Raw genomic sequence first — 21714 nt, 5'->3', positions numbered from 1 at the left:
TCAGCAGCTGGAGTGCAAGGCAGGCAGAGCCATCCAGTGTGGGCAGGATGGCTCTCCCGCCTTCTGCAAGAACAGTATGCCGTCACCAGTGCGCACCACTGCAGCTCTCCCTGTCTCATTCCCCAACACATACCTCTAGCCTTTGTGCAGAGAGCTAGTGTCCAAGCAGAAGACAAGCTGCCTTTATTATAGTTGATGTCACAGCTCTGCTTGTAATAGATTCAGCCCCAGAGACACCCCGGTTAAAACAGCACGGTTGACTTCAATGGATAGAGTCTTTGGTAAGGTGAACCAGACCAGGGCTGACCGACAATCTTCCGGCCCCTGGCCCAGGGGTAGCCTGTAGTCTTACGTGAGGCCCAGCATGGCCTGAAGTTCCCGAGCTTTATCATCTGGCAGAGAGCCCAGGGCTGTGTGGAAGCTGTCGCTGTGCTGCTTGGCCAGGAACGTCAGTAGTAGTAGCAGTGCAGCCTTGGTGTCTGGGTAGAGTAGAAGGCCTGATGAAGGACCTGGTTCTACCCCTCCACCCCCCCTCTCCTCTGCCCTTAGCTGTGCCTGTCAGCCTCACCTGGTGGGATCCTGTTGTCTGGCAGGATCAGGCTGCAGATGCGCAGGAGCTCTGAAGCCACACCCACAACCTATGGAAAAGGACTGGTCAATTGGGCAGTGACAGCGGGGCTTAGAGCAGGGGGTTGACCGGAAGGAGGGAAGCCTATGCAGTTGTCTGAACTGACATTCAACACAACCGGAATAAAGAAACATGGTATCAACCTCCTTTTAGAGGTTAAGATGTGTAACCAAAGATGTTAGCTTCAAGACCAAGTGAAACCCAAAATCCAAAAACCTCCCCAATTCACACGAAAAAACCCCCTAAGACCCAGGCACAGGTCCCAACCTCGGCAGCTGGAATGTGTAAGACCATTCCCAGAGCAGACTATAATCTACGGTGGGTGGTGAGCAGCACCAGGGCTCCCTAGGGAATGGCTTTCCTATCCTTGACCTGGGAAATCAGCCCAGGAAACTTGTGACTACTGGCTTAGCCCAAGAGAAGAACCAGAGAAGCCCCGGCAAAATCTCTCAAACTTTCTGCCAACTCTGTGGACAGAAGGAAGAGCAGCAGCTGCGGATGTGGCTCGGGTGGTGGAAGCGCTGGCCTCGCGTGCCTGAAGGCTGGGTTTGATCCCTAGCACCACATAAACCTGGCATGGTGATGGGAGTCTGGAATCCCAGCACTTGGGAGGGAGCAGGAGGAGACTGGAGGACTGAGGGCTCAAGGCCACCCTCAGCCACGTAAGGAACTGGGGACCCTGTCTCAAGAAGGAAAAATGAAAACAAGAATATAGCGTGTCAGCTGGGCAGTGGTGGGGCCTGCCTTTAATCCCAGCATTGGAGAGGCAGACATGGGCAGATCTCTGAGTTCGAGGCCAGCCTGGCCTATAGAGTGAGTTTCAGAAATTCACTATGCATCAGTTACTCCTGAGACTGGAGCCTAACACTCCCTTGGCTCTTAGCTCCAGCAGCAGGGTTACCTGGTCAGGGTTGTTCTGGTGCAGGAAGCTGAAGAGTTGACCTATAGTGACCCATTCCTCCATGTCTTCCTTCAGGGGCAGGGCATGTAGCAGGGTAGCCAGAACCTGGATACACACAAGTCTCAGGCCCACATGTCCTATCCCCTCTACCAACCTGGGCCGCCACCCCTGCCTGATGCCCCGTCCTTTACCTGGGGCTCTGTTTTTCCTGCCGGACTGGCCATCAGCAGACGGGCAAGAGCCCCACAGATGTTATCACGGACTCGATCATGCCGCTCCCTTGCCAGGAGGGGCAAAAGGAGGCCCAGTAGCTTAGGGAAGTGGCTGGTCCACAGTTAAGGAATACATACACACACTGGTAGACTTCACCCTGCAGCAGCACCTCACCAAATCCCTGGGCTCACTGCCAACCCCATTTTCCCTCCTGCAAGCATAGGATACTCCTGAGCAGGGCAGCCCCCATGCTCTGCAAGTACGCCCAGCCCAAAGATGGCATTGCTCCGCACCTCGGGGTCTGCTTCCCGGGCATTGTTTAACAGCACAGGGAACAGCCGGGACACAAACTGGGCTGAGGCAGCACCTAGACCCTGAATGGATTCTGCCAGTGTCCCCACTGCAAAGGACTTCTCTGCCACTGTACAGCTCTGTTTCTGTAGGGGAGGTTGAAGGAGCACAAATTGGCATGGCGGCAGGGTTGGAAGGGTGCAGGGACTACGTGCACACGTAGGTGGACCACGACGTGGGCTGGAGGAGAACACTCACCGTCTTACACAGCAATAATGGCAAGAAAGTGGCAAAGAAAGGAGCGAAGGTATGTCCTCCGGCTGCGGCTGCCAGGACAGGGATGGCCTCTCCGGCATGCTCTAGTAACATGGCGTCATACTCTGCCTGTGGAGACAGGTGAGGGACTAGAGCACTGGGCCAGCTCTGTGATTACACACCTCCTAACCGTGCTGTGGCACTGGCTGCAGATGCTTCTGGGGCTGCCGACCCTTGCTTCACAGACTGAGCCGTTTCCAAGTTGGCATTTTTAAGCCCTCATTTATCATTCCCAACCCTGCCCCAGCCTCAGTGCCTGCCTGTCCTCTGAACTCTCACTGCCCTTCTCGGATGAGCGTGGCACTCCGGAAATCACCAGCTTCTCTGAGCAGCCCTAGCTCCCACAGCCGAAGCTCAGTGCACTGCCTACCATGGCGCCTACCTAGATGGTCTAGGTCACTTTTATCTGTAGCTCTCACCTGGTCATCATCTTCATCGTCATCCTCCTCAGCGTCCTGACAGGCTGTCTGTGGAAGAAGGGTTCAGCTGAGCCTGGGCTTCCCCGCCTTCTCCTTTCCACAGTGGTGGTGTGGGGGGCAGAGTGGGACTCAAAGTCTCTGACAATCTAGTCTTCTGGAGCCCGATGCCTCTTCCCTCTTCCCCCTTGCTCTCGAGAGGCCCTGCTCACCTTCTTCTGCAGCACAGCCTTGAGCACGTTGCAGAGTTCACTGAGACGCCCAGGAGGCTGCAGCGTGAGCGCGCCACAGGTGCGCAGCACCCCTGTCAGGGCCTCCAGCACGGCCATCACCACTGGGCGCTCCCTTTCTACCTTCACGGCCTGCATGTAAGACGGGATCGCTCGAGCCAGGGAGGACTGCAGCGCTGGAGACACAATCGGTGGGAGCCGGGTCAGGCCCTGCCACTCCCCAGGGCTCCCAGCCTCTGGCACTGCCTCCTCACCAGCGTTGTTGGGATCTGAGGGGCCTCTCTGACAGGCCTTGTGCAGCGCACAGCAGAACTGTCCCAGAGCTTCGTAAGCTGCTTTCCGCACATTCATATGAGGGCACTGGAACGAGGAGAGCGGTGTACGCCTGGCATGTGCGAGGTGAAGCCGACCCTACCTGGAGCCTGAGGACGCTGCTAACTTACCTCCAGCAGTTTGTATACTTCATCAAAGATGGCGTCCATGAATGGAAGGAAGGCCACACTACGGAAAGACACACAGCGGTGGGGAAAGGGTCCTGGGTGTGGTACCCACACCACGCAAGGGCTGCTGCTCACCTGGTGTTCATAGAGATCTCCCCCAGGGCAGTGCAGGTATCTTCTTTCTCATCGAAGAAGGCATTCTCCACACTATACCTAGGGAAGGATGGGGAGGCAGAAATGACGGCTGCCAGCAGGGGGCAGACCTCACACTGGGGCTGCGTCCACAAGCAAAATCCACGTCTACATATTTGTTGTTTGGTTGGCTTTTGTTTTTTCAAACCAAGATTTCTCTGTGTAGATCTGGCTGTTCTGGAACTCGATCTGGAGACCAGAACTCAGAGATCTCACTGCCTCTGCCCCGAGTGCTGGAATTAAAGGCATGAGCCACCACTTCTGACTCAAAATCTACATTCTTTTTTTTTTTTTTTTTTTTTTTTTCCTTTTTTTTTCGGAGCTGGGGGCCGAACCCAGGGCCTTGTGCTCGCTAGGCAAGCGCTCTACCGCTGAGCTAAATCCCCAACCCCTCAAAATCTACATTCTTAAGTAGACAAGCACCCCTCCTACCCCGAGATCTCAGAGTCATCCTCCTCCTCTTCCATGTCTTCATCCATGAGCTCTTCCTCCTCCTCTGCTTCGCTGTCATCATCAAACAGAAGGAAGGAGCTGATGCCATCATACTGAGGCTACAGGAAGAAAGCACATCAGGGACTGCCTCAGGTTGGGACCAGGGGATAAATCCCACCATTGGGCTAGCCTGGTCTAATTGGCCCAGCACACCCGCCCTCTGCTCACCACAATGCCCTCAGTGGAGCGCAGCGACAGCAGCATGAGCGTGGTAATCTGAGGCAGGTAGGGTCCCAAGCTCTCTCCCATCAACCCTGATAAGGCTGCAAACAGGCTGTACCTGATAAAGGTAGAGAGAATCCGTATGGTGCTGCCTGCTATCGACAGACAAAATGGCAGAGTCCAGGGAACCTGGCTGTGTCCAAAACTGAAGGACTGGTATCTGGGATGAGGACTGTCAATCCAGTGAGCAGGCAGGAGAGGCAGGGCGGGAGGAAAGGTCACTCACGTGCAGCGCCTCACGTCAGGGTCGTCCACATGAATACATAATCCTAGTCCCAGCTGACAGCATTCCTCAGCCAGGGGCTTCATGGACTCTCCTAGAGCTCGTGCTAACACTCCCAGGGTCTCTGTGGGAGGGAGCAAGAGCTCAGTCAGCACTGAGGTGTGGACAGAAGGCATTCAGGACTCTACCCTACTCTCTGGTGTAACATGGAGAACACCTTTTCATCAAAGGAAGGCACCTGACTGCCCTGGGAGAGATCAGATAAACATCAGGTAACACTGGTTTTACCCAGGCTCTGGATCTGCACGAGATGAAGGTCATCGTGGCCCGTCAACAAGAATTCCCGGATGTGCTCCATGACGGTTGGGAAGTAGGGCAGCAGGGAATCTTGGGCAGCTGTGGCTGCAGGGTAGAACAGAACACAATCAGAGATGGCAGGGGGTGGGGTCTGCCTAACACAGACTCTGTGGGTGAATCTGCACTTCTGGCCCCTTGGTCCTTTTGCTCACCAATGGCCCCTATGGCGCTCACAGCCAGCTCTTTGGTCCGGGCTTTGCTGGGGTTCTTCAAAGGCTGCAGCATACACTCCATCAGCTCCGGAAGGTAGGGCTGCACTTTGGGCCCTATGGGAACGTTTCTTTACTAACCAACTCAGGTCTTTAATCTTTGCAAAATTGACCTTCTTCAGCCCGACAGTCCATGCAAGCCTCCCACACCTCGTTCCCACCAGGCAGCAATTCAAGAAGATGCATGTTGTGCCTCCTTTAGCCAATGTGTTGCTCCCCTCCTCCCCTGTACTCTCCACAGCCATCACTACCTAGGTTCTCCACGAAGTTCTCCAGAGCATAGCAGGCCTTGGCCAGGTGGTGCGTGTTTCCCATAGGCACTGACTTCAGGTAGGTAAGGAGCAGGGGCATTACCTCCTCGGAATAGCTGCTGATATGGGGCTGGGGAGGAAGCAAGCAGGACCCTGGTCAGGCTTACCCTCGGAGCACACCCTTGAGTGCCAATGGCAACAACAGCCTCTGAAGAGAAGAGAGTCCCTGGCCTTGGGGCATTTAGCTTTGCTGACCTGTAAGTTCTCGGAAAACTGGCCCAGGGCAAACAGAGCAGCATTTCGAACAACCTGTGAGGGGTCATCCAGGCCCTTGCACACGATCTGCAGCAGTGGGTATAGCAGTCTGAATGGGGCAGGATAGAAGAACAAAGTCTGAGGGACAGGACAGAAGAACCCTAGTCCCAGCCCCATGGTGGCGGTGGTGGTGGTGCACACTTTTAATCCTGGCACTTGGGAGGCAGAGGCAGGTGGATCTCCAAGTTTGAAGCTCACCTAAAGAAATATGTCTTGGAAAACACAAAAAACCATAGACAGATCTCTATGAATTCCAGGTCAGTCAAGGCTACACAGGGAGTCCCTGTCTCAAATAAACAAGCAGGCAAGCAAACAAACAATAAAAGCAGTTAAGCCGACACTGGGTACCAGGGCTGGCAGAGGATGCACAGCCATCCTCTCCATGTGACTCAGCTCACCCTGGACAGGACTGAACGTGGTACCTTTGTCTGATGTGGTCACCAGCACCGTCAGATAGTACGGCCAACACCAGGAACCCTGCTTTGCGCTGGTACGGGGCCTCACTCCGCAAGGCTTCTTCCAGCATGGGCATCTAGGGAAGTACATGGCACATTCCTGAGAGCCCAGCAAGAGCCTGCCTGCTACTTTCTCAACAGGCCCATCACACAGGCCTATCTATACCCACATATCCTTGGCTTTACGGGACTATACCTACCTAGGGCTAGTAAGAGCAAGAAAGTCACACTTACCACATGCGGACAGAGCTTCTCAGGGGGAAGATGCAGTGCCAGCATGTCCACAACCTGAGAAGATTCAGGTAGACGGTCACTCCATCGCTCACCTCCCATGATCATTTAACACCCGGCCCATAATCCCCCTGTGATGACTGGTTCTATGTTTGTAGAGACAGGATGGCGCCGACTGCCCAAAGTTTTCAATTCTACCTCAGCCTCCCAAGTGCTGGGAGCTGAGCTCATAGGTGTCTACCAGGTCATCTGGGTGCGATGGTTGACTTTAATAATCAACTTAACTGGACTGTTAAATGCCTAGGAGATTGTGAGGACATTTTCAGAGCCAATTAGACCAGGAGAGCTCTGACCTCAAGAGGAGTTAATCGCTGGACGGGTTAATAATCCAATGCTAGTCACTAGGAGGACCAGAATAGAAGGCAGAGCTTAGTTCGGGGCCACATCCTTAAGGGAGCTATCTTGCTCTGTCTCCTTCTTGTATATATCCCTTCTCTGCTTCCTGTCCATGTGAATGGTTCTGGCTTGCTTCCTGGTTGCTAAGACCTGAACCACTCTGTCTGGCCATTCCTTTCCCATCACAGTGAATGGAAATCTCTGAAGCCATGAAAACACTTCCTCCCCTCAAGGTGCTTCTCTGAGGTATCTGGTCGCAGTGATGATGAGGCTAATATATCACCTGCACAGCAAAGTGCTTGGGAGTCTCCCCCATCAGCCCAATCTCCAAGTCGTCGTCGTCAGAATCTTGGTCTTCAGGATCCAGTTGGCCCATGGGTGGCTCGGCAGCCATAATGGGGAAGAGGGCGTTCAGCAGGGGAGGCACGAGGCGGTTCTTTAGCAAAGCCTAGAGGGGAGGACTATTCCTGAGCGTCTTCCCAGACGCTCCCAACCACAAGTAGCCCAACCAGAGATTCCCAATCTCCAGGCAGGAATAGAAGGCTGGGCCAGAACGTGAGCAGGACCAAGACTACAACTAATGGAGGAGGCAGCGGGGTAGGATAGCATCCCCACAGGGCACTTACCTTACTTTTGACTTTGACCAAGAAAGTGAGGCAGCAGAGAATGCGTACACGAATTGCTTCGCCAAGGGCCACATTCTGAGCCACCTATACAGACACTCAAAAGAATCAAAAACAAGCAAGAAAGAGGCAAACCAAGAAGCAGGGGCAGCACCCACCTGAGGCTCACCTCCAGGCAAAACGTGAGGACCTCAGAGAGGTGGGGGGTGATGATGGGCAACTCTGTCTCCAGCATTTCATCCAGGGCCTCCAGGGCCTCACAGGCCTTTACCTGTAGACAGGTAAGCCACAGGGTACTCTCTCCTCTAGGGCACCAGGGTGGGTGTGCCTCCATTTTCCTCCCAAAAGGAGATCCTCCCCATCCGTCCTTACCTCATCTAAGGGGATCAGAGTCCTCAATGCCGTAACGACTTTGGGCACCAACATCCGTGCGAGAGACTAGAAGACACAGGGTGAGTTTAATCACATAAAGACATGCAGCCTAACCAGAAAGTGGAGACTTCCTCATAGTACACCATCTAAGGATCCAGCCAAGCCCCGCTAACAGTACTCCCTCAATCCTCAGGAAGAACGGAAGGCAGAAACTTTAAAGCTTTAAAGCATCTTGGGCCAAAACTTCTAAAAGTGAGGGCATGAAACCAAGAGATACAGGCAGTGACCGGGGTTAAGGTAGGACAGTCAATGCCTTACCACATCATCTGGTCTGAGGTAGCGGGCCAAGGCAGTCAGAGTGCGCAGGGAGTAGAAGAGCACTCCGGGGAAGCTCACTTCACTGAGCGTCTCAATCAGAAGCTGAAGGAGCTCTTGCTGGTGGGCGTGGAAGGCCTCAGGCTGAGAAGACACCACCACACTCAGTAGCAGCAGTCCCACCTGTCCAGGAGTAGGGAGTAAGAAGAGCTCTTGTGGTCTATCCAGCCTTTCAGTCCCTCCTTCCTGCCAACAGGGCAACGACAGTACCTCTTTCTCAGGGCTGTGGGCACTGTGAGTGCTATGCTGAAGAAGGTTCATGAACTGAGGCCAGCCTTGCAGGCCTTCCTTGCGAAAAATGGTGGCTGAGAGCTGGGCCAAGCTGACGCTCACATAATGCCTGCAAAGAGAAGATTCATTCATCCAGAAACACCCTTTACCACCCTTCCCTTGCAAACAATGCCTCAGGCCCAAGGAATGACCAGAAGAGACGCCTCCAGGTATGTGCACACAGTCTTTCCTAGGGCAGACCCCAGAAGATGACAACTGCGGGCGATGAAGGGAGGGTGGTACTGTCATTTGGCTTGTTCAGGACCACTGGACAGGCTGAATTCAGTCTTGTTTTCCCGATCTGGGTTTAGCAGATCATTTTCACCCATTCTCAGAAACTTTAGTTTTCTCAGGCTCTACCTTCTAGGCCTGAAATAAGTCTCTGATCCCTAAGTCCCAGTCTGGGACTGAAAAGGTAGAAGCCCAGAGCGTTATCTCAGTCCCCTATCAGTTAGGACCCCCAAGAGAGGGTGCTCCACACTTACTCTGTCTCTTTCTGCAGTGCTGTCAGGACCAGAGACTTGAGGCTGGAAGACAGGTGGCAAAGGCTTGGTACTAGGGCCTGTCAAAAAGTCTAGGCCCGGCCCCTCCCATCCTAAATCCAGCCCACCTCTCCCGCTGCTCAGGTGCCAAGCGACGCCAGCGATTGCTCAGCCTTCTGCGGGTCAGGACCGCTGCAAACTGGCGAATCTAGAGGGAGAAGAGGTGGCCAGCCAAATGAGAATCTCGGGTAGTCAGAAGATGAACAGATTAAGACCGCAGGGGGCGGAGGCTGGGGCGGGACCAGGGGCACGGTGAGGAATTTCAGAATGTCGGCAAGGAGGGGCAGGTAACTCGCCTGAGGGTCGGTCGCTGATGCTAGCAGGTCGCAGAGCGCTGGCAAGGCAGCAGGGTCTCGAAGGGCGGTCTGGAGCTGCTCCGTAGCCTGTTGGGAGGCTGGGGGCGTCAAGACCGGGCCTTTCCCACAGCCTCCCCATCCCCCTAGCCCTGTTGGGCCTGCCCATACCCGGCGGATGCGCTCGGTGTCGGGCATCAGCAGCTCCTTCAGGATCTGTTCCAGACCCGCAGGCTCCATGGCAGCTGCCGAGCCGCCGCCGCTACAGGGCCGGGTGGGGAGGGGGAGGAACGGCACGTGGAGACTCCGACAGCAACTTCCGGCGGAAAGGGCGTTACTCTGCGTCTCTCCAGTCGCCTGGGTGATTCAGCTTGCTTCCCTTCTAAAACTCCTGCTGAAAACTGGTGGCTGGCGTCAGTCTGGGCTTCCGTCTGGCTGAGCACTCTCTAAACCACAGAAACAGAGTCTCGGGAACGTGAGTTCCCTGTGCCGACAGTTCCCAGAGTCCAGAGTTTGTGTGGCAGTAGCGGACTCGGGTTTTCAAAGCAACTGTGCATTGACAACAGGTTTCAGGTTTCTATAACTTAGACCAAAATTTCCAACTACAGGATCCTTTTTCTTAATAAATTTTATTTTAATAATTGTAAAAAGAAAAAAAAATCAGGACCAAAACATAAGGCAACTTAAAAAGTTCAAATATATATATTTCTTATATAATAGAGATTTTTAATTTCCAGGTCCTCCCCAAAGAAGGGAGGTCCAAGGGGTAAAGAGGGAAGGAAGGCGACAATGCCATCACACAATTCGGTCAGAAGAGAAGCTATCCAGTGAAATCAATGGGGCATGATGAGAGCAGGAGAAGAGTCGTAGTTCTGTCACGCAGAACTCAGTCCATCTTGAGGTTAACATAGATATAACGGATGAACTTTAAGGAAGAAAAGAAGGAGATGGTGCCCAGCATGAGGAAGAAGACATAACCAGTCAGTAAAGAGTAGCCAAAGAACTCTACTGTCTGTACTGCCCCTGACATGTTGGACCGCCGAGCATAGTAGAAAACTGAGTAGAGGAAGATGAAGAGGCCAGTGGAGCCAACGCTTAGCACAGATCGCCACCACCAGCGGTAATCTTCCCCAGACAGCTGGAAGTAGGTGAGCGCAATGGAGATGCAGGCCCCCACGCTCAGCAGGATGGCGAAGACAAAGAAGAGGATGCCGTACAGCGTGTACTGCTCTCGGCCCCAGACGGTGGCAAAGATGTAGTACAGCTCCACAGAGATGGCACTGTGAAGAGAACAGACAATACACACCATTAAAGCAGTCTACAGCCACAGCAGGCTGAGCCAAACCCGGCCACACCTTCCCACGTCACACCGTGGAGATCAAGGCAGCGTGAGGAGCCTTCTGCCCACTAGTTTAATAGTTGCTCTCATTTCATGAACATCGTCCCTTACAGGCTGAAAGCAGACATCTTAACTAGACCAGGTGACATACCTCTAATACTACTATTTGGGAGGCTAAGGCAGGAGGATTGTCAAATTCAAAGTCAATCCTGGTTACAAAATAATTTCAAGGCCAGCCTGGAAAATTTAAGACTGTCTCAAAATGAAAGGTAAAAAATAGGCTGAGATGTGCCTCAGTGGTCCAGTGCTTGCCAAATGATGCTTGAGGCCCGAAGTACACTCCAGTAGTACAAAAGTACAAAACGGGATTGTTTAAAAGGTACATAGCAAACTGAATGAGAAAACAAACAGGCTTTAAGCTCTCCCTCCATACCTGGAAACACTACACAGAAATCAGGTTCTGTGGGCTCCAATACAAGGCTTAAAGCCCACTTGATTATTCTTTCAGTTTGCTGAGTGAAAGAGCTTCAGGGTGAAACACTCCTCCCTGACCTGGCTGAAGCTCATTCCTGATTAGACAGCTAGAACCACTCTCTGAGCTCTGCCGAGCTGAGGATCGTTACTGGGCTATGGACTGCGAGCAGGGAAAGGCAAAAGTGAAGCAAACACCGCTGAAGGCTCGGTGTGGTGCCCGCACCTGTAATTCAAGCACCCAAGGCACGACAACTTTAAGGATTTTTTTCTGTTTGGTTTTTCAAGACAGGATTTCTCTGTAGCCCTGGCTGTCCTAGAACTCTGTAAACCAGTCTGACTTCAAATTTATAGAGATCTGCCTGCCTCTACCCTCCAAGTGCCCATGGGCCTTATGAAACAGCCTCAAAAAAGAAAACAAAATAAACAGAAGTGTCTAGCGTCCAAAACCAAACCAAACCAAAATCCCCAAGAGTGGATGGCCATGGTATGAACTGAAGATACCTGAAAGGCAGGAAGCCACCAACAGTCATGTGGATGACCGTAGACTTGTACCAGGGTTGGGGTGGGATCTCCCGGGCGATATTCTTCGTGCGACAAGGTGCATCAAAAGGACTAGCGTTGTTCTTCCCGAAGATGCCTCCAATGACAGTGAGAGGAAAGCCTACCAGCAGCCAAACTGTCAGAAGCAGCAGGATGGTCGTAACTGGCAGAGCCTGTGTCGAACCGTTGGCCCAGTGCACTGAGTTCACCACACTCCAGGTCAGGAAGAAAGGCACTGCAGGAGGGAGGGTCAGCAGTAGGAGCAACATCCCTGTGACACCCCACTCTCACTGGACCTAAGGGGAAAGGGACGAAGTAGCCTGCCACTCACAGGGCCCACCTATGCTCCAGATGGCCAGGGTTGATTGAACTCACCTTGACCCTTTTATAGTTCTGTATTTTTCATACATCCTATTCCCCAACCCAGTGACATCAAGACTTAAGACAGTTTGTCACTATGGTCCCAAGAGTGATACAAATCCACCTGCCTACAGAAGCCTGTCTTGCCATAGCATTGATAACCCCTAGCATGAAACCGTTGTTTGGATTAAGGACCTGTTATCAGAAAGCCATGCTTCAAATATAGATGGGATGGGATAGAAGTCAAATACATCAACTTGGAAATAGCAAGGTTCAGAACATAGACTACTACAGTCTTTGAAAAGGCAAACTGGTTTGAAGGCCAGAACAAACCTACCTCCAAAATAAAAAGTATGGAAAAAGTAAATTCAAGAATGCTATTTAGGACAGTTGAGGAAAAGGTTCAATCAGTAAAGCCCTTCCCCCATGAAAGCATGAGGACCTGGGTTGGGTCCCCAGCATTAAAGACAAACAATAAAAATGAGTCAGATTGGTGGCCAGAGCTCATAATCACAGTAGGCGGAAGGCAAAAGGCACAGGATCCTTACAGCTCACTGACCATCGGGTCTGGTTAATTCAGTGAGCTCTAACTTGAGTGAGACACCCTGCCCCAAAAGGTAAGGTGAGTTACTGAGGAAGACCTGATACTGACCTCCTCTTTCCAAACGCACAGCACCCACACAGTGCACACATGTATGTATGTACACATACCAAATCATTTAACATAATGCCCGAGGGACTGATGACTCAGTTGATAAAATGCTTGCCTTACAGTTATGAAAGCCTCGGTTAAATTCCAGGATCCCGCCTGGAAAAAGCTAGGTACGGTGTGGCTCATGTTTTGTTTTTGTTTTTGTTTTGAGACAGGGTCTGTGTAACCCTGACTGTCCTAGATCTCAAGGTGTACACCAGGGTGGCCTGGAATTCAGAAAGATCTGCTTGCCTCTTGAGTGCTGGGATTAAAGGTGTGCTCCACCACACCTGGCTCTCATGCTCGTAATCTCAGCACTGGGACAATGGAGACATCACTGAAGCATGAGAGCCAAGCAGCCTAGTCTTGACTACTCGGCTAATGAGAGATCTTTCCTCAAAAGAGGTGGACAGTGTCTGAGGAATTATACCTAAGGCTGCCCTTTGGTTTCCACACATACAACTGCACATTTGCAAAAGCACTTGAGCACATACACACAAATGGTCGAAGCCCAGGCATGGTGATGTGCACCTATAACCCCAGAACTGGGAGGCTGGGGCAGGTCTATAACAAAGGCTCATGTGGGCTCCATGGTGAGACCCTGTCCTAGTTTAGTTTCCTCATCTTGTACAATGAGGACTATATTACCTGTGTCACATGGCTACTGTGAAGATTAAATAAGAAGAGAACATATCAAATGCTAACCACAGTGTCTAGTCACTTTCCAGCACTTAACTATTCAAAGAGAAATGTATATTTTCCTGGGTTACAGTCACAGTACTCAAGAGTTTAAGCTGGAGGATCATAAATTCAAAGACAGCCTGGACTACATCGTCAAGATCCTGTCTAAAAAAAGAATTAAGATAAAGAAACTTGTTCTTTTTGATGGATTGCCTTTTAAACTCCCTACCCCTACCCCCTATCTCCACCCAGGGGCTGGAGAAAAAGCTCAGTGGTTAAAGCACTTGCTGTTTTTACTGAGGACTGGGGTTCAGTTCCCAGCACCCACATGGTGGCTCACAACCATCTGTAACTCCAGTTCCGGGGGATCCAACACCTTTGGCTTCCATAGGGACTGTATGCATGTATTGCACAGTGTTGCACATGTTGCATATGTGTTGCACATGCAGGCAAAACACTCAAACGTAAATATTAAAAAATTCTCCCTACAGTCCCTGCACTGTGATTCTGTCCCAGGACCCATGATGTGTTCTTGGTTACCAAGTGTAGGCAGACCCACGACGAACGGAGGACGTTCTCACCAGAGAAGAGACTGGTGGTGAGAATGATGTTCCATACCCATCGCTCGCCTCCGATTTGCCGGTAGAAGTGGCTGGACACGTAGCCAGAGATGCAGCAGGTCAGGGCATACAACAAGATTGCTGCTGAGTTAATGGCTCCATGACGGTGTACATTGAACATGCCCAGCAACGCCATGACAATGATGCCTACAAGACAGTAGTGGAAAGCTCAAGTTAGGTCTCACCTACGCCTCTTCTCCAGGTCAGAGAAATCATACCCCTCAGCCCAGATCCTCAAGTGATTTTCCTAGTTCTACTAGAGTCGGGAAAACCCACACACATCCTCACTAGAGCTCTCGATTCCCTTAGGCCTTTCTCTCACCTTGAACAGAAGAGAAAATCCACAGAACTTTTCTAATAACCTATCTGCTACCCTTTGAGAGCAATTCATATCCCCTCACCAGTGCCAAGGGCCAGGAACTGGGCGCCCACACCAAGCACAGCACAGAGTAGACCACGACATGGAGGGAAGCGGAAGACATCTGTATGGATAATTTTCCAGCCATTATCACCCTGGTCAAAGTCATCACTAGAGCCTCCAGAGCTGGTCTCTTCATCTAGGTTGTACCGAGCCAGGTCATTTCGAAGCACACGCATTAGAATAACAGCCACAAAACCCACCAGTAAAAACACAAGCACCATGGAGTTGATGATGGACAACCAATGGATTTCCAGGGTTCGAGGAAAGAAACCACCATCATCAGCTCGGCGCCTATCACTCCGATGCTCCACTGACGTCTCGGACCAGCGCACACTGTAAGTGTGAGTAAGGCCCAGTAATTCGTCAGACCGTAGCCCATCCAAGCTATGGGGCTTGACATCCCGAACTGAAACATTGGCAAATATAATTCGGTCTCCATGGAATTCTAGGTGGAAGTCCAAATGTGTCCAGAGGCCTATCTTGTGGCTGTGCGGCAGGAAGCCACTCTCTTCCATGTAGCCCACAAAACCACGGATTGGCAAGTCATCTACCACAAACTCAAAGTAATACAATTCCTCAATGGCCTGGCGCAGCTGCTCCACCTACAAAGAACAAGCCAGGAGTCGGTTACACGAAGCCTCTCAGAGTGAAAGCTGTTTCGAAGACTCGGCAGTCCTCTCATTTTGGTTTGGATAAGTCTGTGTTATAGGGAGATACTGATCTGCGCACTGCAGAGGTCAGCATCCTTGATCCCTACACACCACACACCAAATAGTGCTACTGAATGCTGACCATCAAAATTATCTCCAAGATGGTGGTGCACACCTTTAGTCCCAGGACTGGGGAGGCAGAGGCAGGTAGATCTCTGCGAGTTCCAGGCCACCCTAGTCTACAGAGTGAGTTCCAGGCCATCCGGGGCTGTTGTTAGAGAGAAGCCCTATCTTGGTGTGGGTAGGGATCTGGCATAGAACATCCCCGTTATCCCAGCACTTTAGAAGGTTAATATTGGGTTTGAGGCTAGCCTGGGCTACATAGTAAGACCTTATCTCAACAATCAAAGGAAACAAGAACAAACCCCAAACCAACCAAACAAAATGTCTTTATACATTGCCAAAGTACCACTGAGACACTGACTGAGTCTGGTATATTAGGTCAAGAATGAACAAAGTATCTCTTTGCTAGGATAGAGCCTCAGGGGGAAAAAATGGGGCAGAGTATAAAAAGACTAGAATTAAGAAGTTATAAATTTTGCTAAAGAAAAAAAAGTAACAGGGAAGGTTAGAGAGTAAAGAAGCCATGAGTCAGTCATAGGTATGTATGGAAGGAGAGAGAATTACAGAGGAGTCTGGGACCTATTACTGAGAGCCAGGAGCCCCAGGCTCTAATCTCAGTTCTGCACCACTCTATCCATGTAATCTTGAAAAGTCAGTTTGGGACATCTAAGCAAGTACACTGGGTTGTGGTTGGAGTCCAGACAAATAATTTCTATAAAGGTACCGTAGATGCAAGGCACCCTCAGTCCCTGGCAAGGAGGGCTAAGTGATAACTAACGTGGAGAGCTGACCTGCGCAGAACTGAGCTGCATGTGGCACAGAATTCTCTTCTCCACATTCTCCCGAAAGCGGATCTCGTACAAAGATTCGGCCATTCGGTCCCCATCCAGTACTTCACCCAAACTAAGACTTTTGTGTCGGATCTTCTCCGGACAGCAGACTGGAAGCTGGTAGTAGTGGTAAGTTTCCTGAGGGTTATGGTAGGGTCCCACTTTGTTGACATATAGAATGACAGGGTCGCCGGGCTTGTAGTGTGTGACACCTTCCACCCGTGGCCCGTGGCCTATGCCCAGCAACAGTATCAGGACTGGCAAACAATGGCAGCTCCAACTTCGAGGGTGCCCTAGGACTGTCATCCTTAAGGCAGCAGAACCTGTTGGGGGAATCCTGTGGTTACAGAAACTAGGAATCAAATCATGGTGCCCGGGGTTTGGTCTCTCAAGTGCCCATTGGCTCCACCTCCTCCCATTGGCCTCCGGATCCCCACACCACAGGACTTCTACTCCGAAGACTTGGCGTGCACTCAATAGTACTCCCAACCTAGGGTTCACGCCTCTAGGCCTCCCCCGCCCGGGGCTGCGCTTGCCAACCCGTTTCTATAGCAACGCCCGGCGGGCTCGCTGCTCCGGAAGGGGCACCCGCCGCAGCTCCGGGGTCCTCTCTGCGAGGTACCGGCTGGCCAAAGAGGCGCCAGTGGCCTCACAGGGCCCCGTAGCTGCCCTTGGGCTTCTGCCCGGCTCTTCCAGACAGCGGCGCCGGAGCAGTAGACCTGGTGAGGACCTGACGACGGACCTCCTCCGGGTTGTCCGCCGCTGCGCCTGATTGCCGCGGCTGCTGCCACGTCGCCAGCGTCCGCACTCGGCTCGTTCAAATGCTCCTCGAAGAGCTCTGGTTCGCCCGCGATCCGGCCCTGCCACGAATTCCACGAAGTTCGCTCCCCGAGCCACCGAACGATGCCAGTTGTCGTCTGGGCGAGCAGCACCGCCGCCCAGACACGTCAGTCTTACCACTTCCGCCTTCGCCGACGGGGACCTCAGCTCAGGGAAGGCGGGAAGGAAGGCTCCTCTTCTGAGCCAAGAACTCGGCGATGCTCGCCGGCGTGTCGCGGGCAGCTTCCCATAGGGTCTCGCGCAGGCTGGGCTGCCCTCCCTAGGTTGGAGGGTTGGAGAGACACGGCCGGGGAGCGGGAACCCGGCCGGGTAAAGACGGGACCCGCCCCCGGCTGCTGAGGTCGGCTTGACGCGGAAAGTTGCCCCTAACCTGAGCAGGGCGGAGCTTTATGTGCGTTCCCACGCCAGGGACCTGTGGCCTCAAACACCTAGGTAAAGGTTCCCCTCCGAGGCTTTCTGGAGGCACACACCGGTCATTGTTGGCAACAAGCATGTGGGAACTGGGCGAGGTGCACCTACAGTTTGCCATTTCACCCCGCGAGTTGTGCGGGTTGACATAGCGGTTTTTGATCGGAAGTAGGTTTTTGTTTTGTTTTTAAATCTGGAATCCCTGCAGACCTCGAACTCGGGGGTCTTTTGAGTCTCCGCCTTCAGAGTTTCAGCGCTTACAGGTACACACCGTACCTCATTTCCGTCATTTTGTTCGCAAGTGTGTCTGTGGGACATTTGGGCTTCTCCCTAGTTTTGCAGGTTACTTTGAAAACGTTTACTTTTGTCTGGCCCAGCCATTCTGAAGGGGCTCTGTCCTCGAGGATTCCCTCCGAACAGTGTCTTTCACTTGGCCACATGGAAGCAAACGGGAGGAAGCTGACTTAAAGTTTTCTAACCTGGCGGAAGCAAGTACTGAGGGAAATCACAAACAGCCATTCTTTTCCGCACTCCTACGACTGTTTTTTCCAGGTCACTCACTGTCCCGAAACAGTGAGATTCTAGGAAGTTGGCGTTGAGTCAGACACAGCGGCTTTTGTTTTGTCCCCTTTGCCCTTACCGAGACAGTGTTTTGCCGCGTTGCCCGGCTGGCCTTGGAACTCCAGCTGAAGCAATATTCCTGCCTCGGCTGCGTGAGTAGCTGGGACTGTAAGTGTGCAAGACTTGCATTACTGAGGCAGGCCTGACTGAGATTTGTGGTTAGGGATAACTTAAGATGCTTCCTTCTGATGACCTACCTAGTGAAGCCAGAAATCAAAGCTTCTGTTAGTACCTCTCAAATGCAAGCTCCTTTGGTTTGTTTCCCGATTATCTTTCCGTATTTGCTTTCCATCATTTTCTTGATGTAGAGGCCCTCTTTCATGTCAACCATCTTGCTAGTCTCCTATCCACCACGACCATCCCCACCCCCACCCCCGGGGACCATTTTTCAAACCGCTACTGAAAGGATTGTTGAACTGGAGGAGAAGGTGCCGAGCATCAGGTTTTGTGGTTTTATTGAGCCAGGTTTCTACAGCCTCATCTGCCCTCAAACAGGGATCCTCTTGCCTCAGCAAGGGTTATAAGGGTGAACCACTGTGCTTCATTTGTTTTTTTTTTTTTTTTTTAACTTGAGTATTTCTTATATACATTTCGTGTGTTATTCCCTTTCCCGGTTTCCGGGCAAACATCCCCCTCCCCCCTCCCCTTCTTTATGGGTGTTCCCCTCCCCATCTGCTTCATTTGTTTTTATTTCTCCCTTTTCATAGATATCTAGCTTTAAAAAAAAAATGTTGTGTGTGTGTGTGTGTGTGTATGCCACTTAGGTGGGGGTGCCCAAGGAGGTCAGAAGAGGATGTTGGTTCCTCTGTAACGTGAGTTAGAGGGAATTACATGTTGCTGAGTGTGGATGCTAGGAACTAAACTCGGGACCTTTGAAAGAGCAAGCACAAAGTTCTCTTAACCACTGAGTCATCTCTCCTCCCAATTTTTTTTTTTTTTTTTTTTTTGGACAAGCTCTGATTTTTATGTATAACCAACTTTGACCATGACAATGTAAAGTAGAAAATAGCTTAACACGATGCCTTACAGAGCCACATCCTAATGCTAACCCTAATTCAGACACAGCAGAAGAGGGCATCAGATCCCCATTGCAGATGGTTGTGAGCCACCATGTGGTTGCTGGGAATTGAACTCAGGACCTCTGGAAGAGCAGTCAGTGCTCTTAACCGCTGAGCCAACTCTCCAGCCCTGGATATCATTTCTTAAGTCTCGTATTCTCCCTGTGTAGACTGCTTACCGCCTTTCTCTACTTATTTGACTAAAGAACTCCACTCTCTGAACAGAGCAGATCACACTTTTCACAGAAGTCCTTCCGTGTTTGTCTTATCACCTCATCTCAATGTGCTGGTGTATTTTGTGTGTCACTTTTATAATTTCAAACCCCTTTCGAGGAGACTAACTTACCCCTCTTTTTGTCTTCAGAATTTAGCAGGGTTCTTGTATGTACTGGGCAGCACAAAATATGTTCCTTGAACAACTTAGTGTATCCTCTATCTGTGATGAGAAATGACCAGTTTGTTACCAAACCGCCTACCCAGGGCTGGTGAATGCACACTGATGAGGAGTGCTGGGCATATCTCCTTAACTGTGATACACTTTGGCAGTTCTTTAATTGTACTAGGTTGTGGCACTGAATTCCAGCAGACCTTGGAACTGCCGTGCAAGCAGGGTCACATACTCAATAGGTGGGACTTGACAAGTCAATCATGGTGTAATCATTTATATTGGAAGATGTTCAGGTTTTGAGACCCTATCTCAAAGCAAACAAAAATACCCAAGGTTGTGGTGACTCGAATGAAAGGCCCCACGTTGGCTTAGGCGTTAGGAGTTTTGGTTCCCAATTGATGGCAGTGTTTAGGGAAGTTTAGGAGTATGGCCTTGTTTGAGAGTACTGGAGGCATCTTTGAGAGTCGGCTCAATTTCCTGCTTGCAGTTCGAGACAGGACCCTCTGGAACTATAAGTGCAAATAAACTGTTTCCTGTAAATTGTTTTGGTCATGGTATTTTATCACAGCAATAGAGAAGCAATACAAAGGTGGAAGTCAGCCAGCATCCGCCTCTAACCTCCACATGCATGTGAACCCTCATAACAAGTGGACAGAACCCAACTTAGCAATCCTCTTACCTTTGCCTCCTGAGTGCTCAGATTCCGGGCATGCACCTGTCATGCCCAGGTTTGCCACACGGAACCACATAGACCGAGCACACCTTCCTGCCTGGCTAGCTTTATGTGAGCTTTGGGAAGGAGGAACCTCAGTTGAGAAAATGCCCCTATAGACAGACCTGTTGTGCATTTCCTGATCTGATGATTGATTTGGAAGGGCCCACTCACTGTGAGAGGTGTGTGTGAGGGGTGCTGGGCTATGGTCCTGGGAACTGTAAGAAACAGGCTGAACAAGCCACAGGTAGCTAGTCAGTCAGTAGCACTCCCCCATGGCCTCCGCAGCAGTGTGTGGTTTCCTCCCTTGAGTTTGTGCCCTGAGTTCCCTGAATTATGAACAAGCTGTAAAATGAGCTGAACCCTTTCCTCCTCAAGTTCCTTGTGGGTTTGGTGTTTTATCACAGCAATAGAAACCCTAAGGCACTGCCCTTCTCACGTGACCGCTCCCTAACTTTGTTCTTCCTTCCAACTGAGACTTGCAGCTCATCTCCCAGCCTCTGCTTTGTCTCTAGCTTCCTTCTCTAGAATGTAGAGTCCACATTCCATCATTTCAGCCGCATTCTTACCTGAGATTTTGTTTTGTTCTGAGGCAGGTTCTTTGTAGCCCTAGCTGGCCTAGAACTCTATGTATAGACCAGGCTGGCCTTGGAGCTCACTAAGATCGTCTGCCTGTACCTCCCAAGTGCTGGGATTAAAGAATGTGAACAAGTGTATGGATGCCAGAGGTTGACCATGCTGTCCCCTGGAGCTCTCTGATGTGGCTAGGCTGTCTGGCCAGTGAGCTCTAGGGTCTTCCCTGCTTGTGCTTCCTTCCCAGCCCTGAGGTCACAAGTGCTTGCCAGCTTCTTTCTCGGGTGCTAGGAATCGAACTGAGGGCTTGATGCTTATGAAGCAAGTACTTCACCGACTGAGAACTTCTCCAGCCCCAGCTTCTCAAACATCTGCCATCACTTGAGAACTCTGTATAACCTACTAGGCCGATGATCTAAGATAAGCAACTGTGGCCGTGTGTGCATATAATCCCAGTACTTGGGAGGCTGAGGCAGTAGAATGATAAGTTTAAGGCCAGCCAAGACTAACAGAGACCTTCAAAACCAGGAAATCCTGAGTTCTGAGGGGAAAGTTGGCCTTTGCCAGAGGAGGAAGAGGAGAATATTTGCTAAGCTGGCACAGGCTTGCAATCCCCACTGCTGTGAAGGCCCAGACAAGTCTCTATTGCAAGCTTGGTGCCTGCATGGTTAAGTTAGACTGTCAAAAGAAGGGAAAAAGAAACAGGCATAGAGCTCTTAGGACATTTGTCTGTCATGTGAGAGGCTGCAGATTCAAACACTGGAGGGATTGGGGAGGCTAAGGCAGGAGGATCTGAAATTGAAGGCCAACCTAGGATACATAGTGATACCTTTTCTGGAGAGAGAGACAGACAGACAGACAGAGAGAGAGAGAGAGAGAAGAGAGAGAGATCCGAAAACCAAATGAAAAAATGAAAAAAGCACAGAGCTGTAACAGATCTGAGAAGCAGGAGGATTTCAATTTTGAGACCAGCCTAGGATACATACTGAGACCCAAAACCCCATAGTAAAAGAACAAAACAAAAGACAAAATTGGAAAGGCAAAGTTTATCACAGGGCTGATGTAAAGGTATTAACTTGATCCTGAGAATCAGCAGACAGTAAGTTGTTTTAGATTATTTTGTGTTTGCTGGC

General features: G+C 51.1%; 2 protein-coding genes across 4 annotated transcripts; both read right to left on the bottom strand.

Moving 5' to 3' along the window:
- Positions 1–155: 155 nt before the first annotated feature.
- Positions 156–9698, bottom strand: Ipo4 (importin 4). Its single transcript, XM_032917361.1, has 29 exons — positions 9424–9698; positions 9256–9342; positions 9028–9107; positions 8903–8944; positions 8091–8487; positions 7773–7838; positions 7570–7671; positions 7404–7487; positions 7061–7225; positions 6385–6438; positions 6118–6227; positions 5636–5744; positions 5381–5510; positions 5073–5186; positions 4852–4965; positions 4567–4687; positions 4287–4398; positions 4059–4177; positions 3570–3647; positions 3438–3495; positions 3249–3354; positions 2977–3170; positions 2768–2815; positions 2292–2417; positions 1971–2179; positions 1721–1853; positions 1530–1634; positions 569–638; positions 156–479 (listed from the first exon to the last, which is right to left on the bottom strand). Exons 1-29 carry the CDS (start codon positions 9490–9492, stop codon positions 349–351), a joined length of 3333 nt encoding a protein of 1110 aa, XP_032773252.1. The 5' UTR covers positions 9493–9698; the 3' UTR covers positions 156–348.
- A 164-nt stretch (positions 9699–9862) lies between these two features.
- Tm9sf1 (transmembrane 9 superfamily member 1) lies at positions 9863–17375 on the bottom strand. Of its 3 annotated transcripts, none has more exons than XM_032917360.1 (6): positions 16939–17375; positions 15943–16304; positions 14359–14980; positions 13919–14104; positions 11567–11840; positions 9863–10532 (listed from the first exon to the last, which is right to left on the bottom strand). In XM_032917360.1, the coding sequence occupies exons 2-6, from the start codon at positions 16285–16287 to the stop codon at positions 10139–10141; spliced, it is 1821 nt and encodes a 606-aa protein (XP_032773251.1). In that variant the 5' UTR covers positions 16288–16304; positions 16939–17375; the 3' UTR covers positions 9863–10138. The 3 variants fall into 3 exon arrangements, with proteins under 3 accessions (XP_032773251.1, XP_032773249.1, XP_032773250.1); XM_032917358.1 differs by lacking the exon at positions 16939–17375 and adding an exon at positions 16724–16932; XM_032917359.1 differs by lacking the exon at positions 16939–17375 and adding an exon at positions 16522–16707.
- Between the last annotated feature and the right edge of the window lie 4339 nt (positions 17376–21714).

The sequence above is a fragment of the Rattus rattus genome, chromosome 12 (assembly GCF_011064425.1).
Source record: "Rattus rattus isolate New Zealand chromosome 12, Rrattus_CSIRO_v1, whole genome shotgun sequence".
Taxonomy (NCBI): Eukaryota; Metazoa; Chordata; class Mammalia; order Rodentia; family Muridae; genus Rattus; species Rattus rattus.
This window is presented reverse-complemented; position numbering and strand designations above follow the sequence as displayed.

Coding starts and splice junctions, on each gene's coding strand:
- Ipo4 (XM_032917361.1), bottom strand. CDS start 9,492: ATGGAGCCTGCGGGTCTGGAACAGATCCTGAAGGAGCTGCTGATGCCC. Junction 4,966..5,072: donor GAGCGCCATAGGGGCCATTG/GTGAGCAAAAGG, acceptor TCTACCCTGCAG/CCACAGCTGCCCAAGATTCC. Junction 3,171..3,248: donor CTCAGATCCCAACAACGCTG/GTGAGGAGGCAG, acceptor TTGTGTCTCCAG/CGCTGCAGTCCTCCCTGGCT.
- Tm9sf1 (XM_032917360.1), bottom strand. CDS start 16,287: ATGACAGTCCTAGGGCACCCTCGAAGTTGGAGCTGCCATTGTTTGCCA. Junction 14,981..15,942: donor TGCAGCTCAGTTCTGCGCAG/GTCAGCTCTCCA, acceptor TGTTCTTTGTAG/GTGGAGCAGCTGCGCCAGGC. Junction 14,105..14,358: donor GTTCCTGGCCCTTGGCACTG/GTGAGGGGATAT, acceptor ACTGTCTTGTAG/GCATCATTGTCATGGCGTTG.